Source organism: Myiozetetes cayanensis, unplaced genomic scaffold (genome assembly GCF_022539395.1).
Source record: "Myiozetetes cayanensis isolate MyiCay16 unplaced genomic scaffold, myiCay2020 scf5-8, whole genome shotgun sequence".
NCBI lineage: Eukaryota > Metazoa > Chordata > Aves > Passeriformes > Tyrannidae > Myiozetetes > Myiozetetes cayanensis.
Window position 1 is genome coordinate 113,883,688 of NW_026087742.1, and position 7,169 is coordinate 113,890,856.

Genomic DNA, 7,169 nt, shown 5'->3' on the forward strand with positions numbered 1-7,169 from the left:
AGGGACAGTAACGAGCTGGCCGGGGCCGGGAAGGCGCCGCTCGGGGAGGCGGCTCGGGGCGATCCCGCGGGGTGAGGGCGGCTCTGGGTGACGGGAACGTCCCTTCCCGTGGACGATCCCGCTCTGGGTGACGGGAATGTCCTTCCCGTGGACGATCCCGCTCTGGGTGACGGGAATGTCCCTTCCCATGGACGATCCCGCTCTGGGGACGGGAATGTCCCTTCCCATGGACGATCCCGCTCTGGGTGACGGGAATGTCCCTTCCCGTGGACGATCCCGCTCGGGTGACGGGAATGTCCCTTCCCGTGGACGATCCCGTGATCCCGCGTGTGTCCCGGGGCGGGGCCGCGCAGGCGCGGGGCGGCCATGGCGACCTTCTTCGGGGAGGTGGTGGTGGCCCCGTCCCGGGCCGGGCTGGACGAGGAGGAGGAGGACAGGGAGGAGACCCCCGAGGACCGCGAGATCCGCAGGGAGCTGGAGAAGAAAAGGTGCGGGGGCGGCTCCGGGCGGGGAGGGGAGGGGGCAGCGCCGCTGAGGGCGGGGGTCGGGACAAGGTTCTCCCCCAGAGGGTGGTTGGCACTGCCCAGGCTCCCCAGGGCAGTGGGCACGGCCCCAAGGCTGCCAGAGCTCCAGGAGCGTTTGGGCAACGCTCTGAGGGACAGGGGGAGTGTTGGGGTGTCCTGGGCAGGGCCGGGGGTTGGATTGGGCTGGGTGATGCCGGCGGGTCCCTCTCTCCCAGCATGGGGACGCTGTGTGGTTGTTCCCGCAGGGAGGTCGATGTGCTGTGGAGCGGGCTGGCCCCGGAGCCCTTGGTGTGCTCCCGCTTCGTCGTGGCCATCGGGCGGAACGCGGCAGGTGGGTGTGGGACGGGCCCGAGTGGGGGCCGGGCACGCTGCTGGTCCCTGTGGGGGCGGGAGGTTTGGAGGAGGAACCTTCCACCAGCACAGGGTGCTCCAAGCCCCGTCCAGCCTGGCCTGGGACACTTCCAGGGATCCAGGGGCAGCCGCAGCTTCTCTGGGATTTCTATCCCAGCCCCTCCCCACCCTCACAGGGGAGAATTCCTTCCCAGTATCCCATCTAACCCTGCCCTCCTCCTGCTTAAGGCCGTTCCCCCTTGTCCTGTCACTCCGTGCCATGGTGAAAAGCCCCTCTCCACCCCTCCTGTAAACCCCCTTCGGGTACTGCTTGTCCAGCTCCTCATTTGGGAGCAGAGTTTTAACCCAGGGACAGCCGAGTTGTGCAGAGAGAGACTGAACTTTGTACATAAAAACCACGCTTTTTGTTCCAGCTCTTTATTCCTCATGAAAATTGATGTTGTTTTCAGTTGAAGGGCAGAAGCCAAGTACGTTTTGGGTTGGGGTTTTATTCGGGACAGCCCCTTTTTCCCTTTACCTGGCTTTTGTTTGGTAAACTCTGCTGGATTATCCTTTAATTGGCAGAAGTTTTGTGCTAATAGTAGTGAGTTGCTCAGTGCAGTCTAGTCTTGTGAAACAGGGATCTGTCAAATATGGGGCAGTAAGCTGTAATTTCTTTAATTTCTAATGAGCAGTGATTTGTTTTTTGTTTCTTTTTTGGGAGGGGGTTAAACTTTTGGTTTTTTGCTCAGTCAATCCCTTTTTCACATTCCAGTTCCTATTTCATATCTAAGTTAACTTGTTTGGTTTTTGTTCAGATTTTCCTTGAAAAATGCTGATAGATACTCTGGATCTGCCTTCTGTAGCTTTTGGGAATTTGATTGATGAATATATTTGCACAGCAGAGATTTCACTACTTAATAAATTAACAGTGATTACTGGGGGTTTTGCAGCTTTCCTGTCCTCTTTCATTCTGGATTCTGTGTGCTGGGAGGTGGTTGGAGTTGTGAAGCTCTGGAACGAGTGGTGTCGAACATCCAGCACCACCAGCGTCCTCCCCACCGATTCCTTCTGCCTGTTCTACAGATTAATATCAGACCCCACGGTGAGTGGCTCAAACTTGTGTTCAAATGGGCTTTATTTAGCTCTGTTAAATAAAATGTTTAGCTCTGTTAAAGCAGGAGCAGTTTGAGCCATTGAGGCTGCAGGGTTCTGGGTGGATCTCATAAATAATCTCAAGGGTTGGTGCTCACTAAAACTACATGAATTTTTTCTGTGTGAAGTTCAGTCCAAAGTGACAAATCCTTGTTGAAATAGAGTTTAAAAAAAAAACCAAATAACTGAACAAGCTGTTGTCTGCAGCCACATCACTTCTACACGGGATTATGAGCTGTTGTTGTGCTTTTTAAACCATTTGTTTACACCATTCTTTTATTTTTTTAAGGTTTTACTGTGCCAGTGCAGTTGCTACGTGGCTGAGGATCAGCAGTTCCAGTGGCTTGAGAAGGTAAAACTGGCAAGACAACAAACTGAGTGATGAAATCTTAGGGGTGGGGATCTCCAGCAAGGGCCTTTTTATCTGATAATCTGAACGTGCCAGTGTTGGAAATAACTTTTCCCAGTGGCTTTCTTTGTTTAAATATCTCAAGTTCTCTTTCTCCACTCGGCTTGAATGAAATAAAATCTGAGTATTTAAAATGAAGTGGTTTAAAATAAAGGCTCTTAGGATGTTGTAGAGGAGCTGGAAGGCACAATTTCCATCTCAGAGGTCCTGCAGCTCAAGGAGCTGCCTGCTTTCATTTGGAGTCCTTTTTCTTCCCACAGCCACCACGAACAAAAATAGTGAGTATTGAGATATTTGCAGGTGAACAGAAAGTGCTGAAAACCTAAAAGAGAACCTCCAGAAAATCACTAGACTTGGTAAACATTTTAGCTGTTCTTTTGTGTGATTTGTTTGGGGATTTTTTATGTCCATCCCAAGAGCAGAAATTTCTACCTGAAAATTTCTGATCCAAATTGTCCTGCAAACCTGAGTTAAACCATCCTTTGCTCTGAAATGAAAATTAATATTTGGGTGGTTTTTTTTTTTTAATGCTGTTACCAAGAAGATCAATTTTCCTGATGTCTTTTTCTTTCAATTCCAGGTTTTTGGCTCGATGCAGAAGGAAGGGTTGCAGGTAACCATCCTCTCCACGTGCCCCGTGGCTGATTATAAAACTCAGGAATCCACTTTAACGCTTGCATCTCCGTTCCTGAAAGCCTTGAAGACCAAAGAATTCCAGGAGCAGGTTTGCTGCCCACTGCTGGAACAGCCCAACATTGTGAGGGACCTCCCTGCTGCTGGTATTTGGCAATTATTTACAATCCCAGTTATTTACAATCCCAGTTATTTACTATTCTAGTTATTTACAGTTCCAGTTATTTACAATTAAGTAGGTTTTATTAAGAATTACTTTCATCTGAGCATCCAAAGTAAAAGCTCATAAATTTCTTTCTGTGTGTTAGAGCTGATCTTTCAAAATGCTTCTGATTGGCCTCAGGCAAAAATTAGCTCCAGTTTTATTATATAATCTAATAACCCCCCCCAGGCTTTTACTTTAGAATAAATTAACAGCAACATGAGGAAAAACTGGTCTGGCAGGAGCTGAAAGTAGATGATTTTAGCTTGTTCACACTATTTTCATTTACCAACAATACACATTTTCCAGTTTCATACACAGTTTATTTACCACTAACATGCAGTTTCCAGTTAAAATATTTGCCAGGAGGAAACACCAACTGTTTTTGGAGTTTTCTTTCCCTGTGGGATGGGGGGTGGCTGGAGCAGTTCCTTTATAAACTTCCACCCCTTTCAAGTTGTCATATTTCTGCACAGAGCTGAGATCCCTTCCCTGCTGGAATCAAACCCCCGTTTTTCTTTTGGTTTTGGTTCAGTTTTGAGTTACTGCCAGGTGTGGCAGATCCCTGCAGTGCTCTACCAGTGCTACACTGACGTCATCAAGCTGGACACCGTGACAATCGAGGCCTTCAAGCCTCTGCTTTCTTCTGAAGTCCTCAAGAGTTTGGTCAAGGTAAAAAAAACCCACATTTCAAAATTACTGGGCTGGTTTGGTCTGAGTTCTGCTGCTGGGGAGGATTCCAAGTGGAAAGGCAGAAAAATACAGATTTCAGTGAGAGGTGATTGCTGGAATTGTACCTGCTGTGCCATCTGTGCTCTCAGCAGTGATGAACCTGCAGGTTTTACTCACAATTACTCTTTTAATCCACTTAATATTTTAATAAAGCTGCTATTCAGAGGAATAAAAATGGGAATAGTGGGGGTTTTTTTTTGGGGGGGTTGGTTTTGTTGCCAGGAATGTGGCTAATGCCGAGCACCTCTCCCCTTTTCCAGGATGCATCTGAAAGCACGAAGATGTTGAAGAAGTTCCTGACGGCCACTGAAAGTCACAATAATATCTACATTTAACAGGGACTTTGGTGCCACAGGCTGCACTTTTGCAAACTCCAGTTTCTTCTGCAGAAGACTTTTGGGAATCTTATTGTTGTTTTCTTTTTTTTAATTATTTTTATTATTATTATTTTAAAAGTAGAATAAATTCCAGGAGGTTTTTACTTCTCATTTTTTGCTGCTTTCAGCTTCAGTGGCTGCAAAACAGGTGGATTCCTTCTGCAGGGCTTGGGAGACTTTCTGCTGGAGTGGCTTTAGCAAAGATATTTTCAGTAGGAAAAGCAGCTCTTTGTTCTCCTCCTGAAGGGATTGTCTTACCCAAATATAAATGATAAATTACGGATGAACTCCTTTTGTATGGAAAAGAGGAAATGCAGTTAAGGGATCCCGTCTGTATCCAACAAGAACACCTATTTTTTACTCTTATTTTCAGTCACAGGGTATTTTCTAATACCTGATGCTCTTTAAAGGTTTGGCTGTGATGGAGAAAACACACCCTGTGCCCTTTTCCATCCATAAATATATCCAATTTTCTTCGTGTGTCTGCATATCCTTTTTTAATGAGTGTGTCTGACACCAAAAATCCAGTGAGTGAAGTGTGGAAAACACCTTTTAAAGACTGAAATAACCTGGGGAAAGGGGCTTGCAGGATCACAGGCAGTATTTTTGTTGCTCCCAGGGAATTCTGCTCCCTGAGTTTAACTCTTGATTTACACTGGAGGGCTCAGTTCCTTTAAATTGCTGCCCGTGTTGTTGCAGAGAAGCAAGAAAATGTCACTTAAAAACGCTGCTGGATTTTTGGAACTGCACGTTGGCTGCACCATTTTATTACTTGTACCTGTTTGATTTGTAATAAATAAGGTAGATAACAAAAAAAATATCTTCAGGGATAAAAATGCAGGCTCTTGTAGGAAGTGTCACTGCATTTCTGGTGTTGGTGTGATCACCCAGGCAGTTGGCAGCGTCTCAGAACAGTTATTTTATTCTCTATAATTCACTTTTTACCACCTGGGTTTATGCTGAGGTGTGAGAATGCTCTTTTAAACACCCTGAGGAAAAAGCAGCAAACAAAACACCGGCAATTTGGGAGATGAAATGACACCAAAAACTGGTGGATGGGCAGAATTCCTCCAGGGTTAATTATTATTATTCCTCCAGGGTTAATTATTCCTGCATAGCTGCAAGTGTTTTGTGTAGGATGTGGTAAGTCAGTCCCATAGGGCAGTGAAATAAGATATTTTAATTTTAAATTCTATCTTTTTCCAGAATTCCATGGGTATTTTAATTTAAAATTCTGTCTTTTTCCGGAATTTCTTGTAGGAAGCAGCTCATTCACCCCTTAAGTAGTTCTGGACTCAGAACTGATGATGCTCAAGGATCTCATCAGATGTGAAGGGTTTTTTTTTTCATATTTGAATGTTGCTGCTCTTTTTTTGTCCCTTTCTGTGCTCCCCAGTACCCACCAAGAGCCTGCAAGAAGGCTTTTCTTATTTCTCACAATATTAATAATAATAAATTTAATACTTGTACGAGTCCATAAATTTAAAACTTGTCAGATGCGCCAGGTGGCTTCAAATCTTTTTTGGGGTGGGGGGGAAAGTTCATTCTTGCCTGTGTGTCTGAAATGTGGTGGTTTAAGGCTTGTTTTCTTAAGGGCTTTTTTTGCTAAATGCAAATAATGAAACCAGGGAGAATAAACTGATTGGAAGAGTTTTGTTTGTTTTGTTTTTCCCAGTTTTTAAAATCATCTGAGCCACTTGGGACCTTCTTGAGGTGATTCTGAGCTTTGCTCTGCTGGGTGTGTTCCAAATATTCAGCCTCTGCCCTGTCTTGCTGCAGGGTGTGTTTGTAGGGAGATGTGCCTTCCCAATCCTCAAAAGTTCTCCCTCCAAGGGGATGTGCCTGCCCTGAAAGTCCTGGAATTAAATCCTATTAATTAAATTAATTAAATCCTATTCATTAAAGCTTTAGGCTTGGGAACACGTTGGGGCCTGGGCAGTTCAGGTGTGTGAGGACAGGGCTGTGCACACCCAGGGAAAGGTGATGGCCAAGCCAGGAAATCTGGGATTTATGGGAATTTGTCCCCAAAATTTCCCTGTTGGAATGGCAGGAGAGTGATCTTGGTGCCACTCTGCTCCCATTGTCCCTCACAGGGAAGGATTCCTTCAGTTTAAAATCATTTAATCAGTTTAAAACCATTCCCTCCTGTCCTGTCACCATCTGCCCATACAAAAAGCCCCTCTCCCTCCTTTTTATCAGCCCCTTTAGGCACTAGAAAAAAATTCATATTTATAAAAAAGGCAAGAATTTTGTTCTTGAACAAAACCTCGTTTTCCTGATTTTTTTTAGATGTTCTGTGGCAAGAACACCGACAAATGGAAATGAGCTAAGAACAAACTGAAAGTAGGAGAGATTAATGATTGGTTTTCTTTTCAGTGCCATCAGATCTTGACTTGGATCCCTTTTCGTGAAATAAAAATCATCTTTTTTTCTGTCGGCCCCGGAGATTTTAAAGCTGCTTCGTAGGGAATGAACAAAAAAGGGGAATGAATAATAATAATAATAACAGTCAGGATCACTGAAGGCAGCAGTTTGAACAGATGAACAGTGAATGTACAGCCTTGCTTGATTTCTGCTGCCAGAAACGAGCAGTTCTTCTCTTCGTTCCTGACAAAGTGTTGGTGCAGAACTGCCCAACCTGACTCCAGAATTCCCAGTTCCCAACGTAGCTCCATCAGGCTGTTGATTTTCTTTTTCCAAGTGGGAAATATTTCCTTTCAGCAACTATTAAAATTTAGTAGTTTTTTTTTAACAAAAAATAATCTGGAGGGGGTTTATAAATAGACTTTGTGTTGTGGGAAGCACAT

The 7,169-nt window shown here is 45.0% G+C and overlaps 1 protein-coding gene across 1 annotated transcript; it reads left to right on the top strand.

Annotated features, from left to right (window-relative positions):
• Positions 1-349: 349 nt before the first annotated feature.
• Positions 350-6,014, top strand: PSMG1 (proteasome assembly chaperone 1). Its single transcript, XM_050332880.1, has 7 exons — positions 350-488; positions 770-855; positions 1,808-1,959; positions 2,299-2,361; positions 2,999-3,197; positions 3,789-3,925; positions 4,246-6,014. The coding sequence occupies exons 1-7, from the start codon at positions 367-369 to the stop codon at positions 4,318-4,320; spliced, it is 834 nt and encodes a 277-aa protein (XP_050188837.1). The 5' UTR covers positions 350-366; the 3' UTR covers positions 4,321-6,014.
• The last annotated feature ends 1,155 nt before the right edge of the window (positions 6,015-7,169 follow it).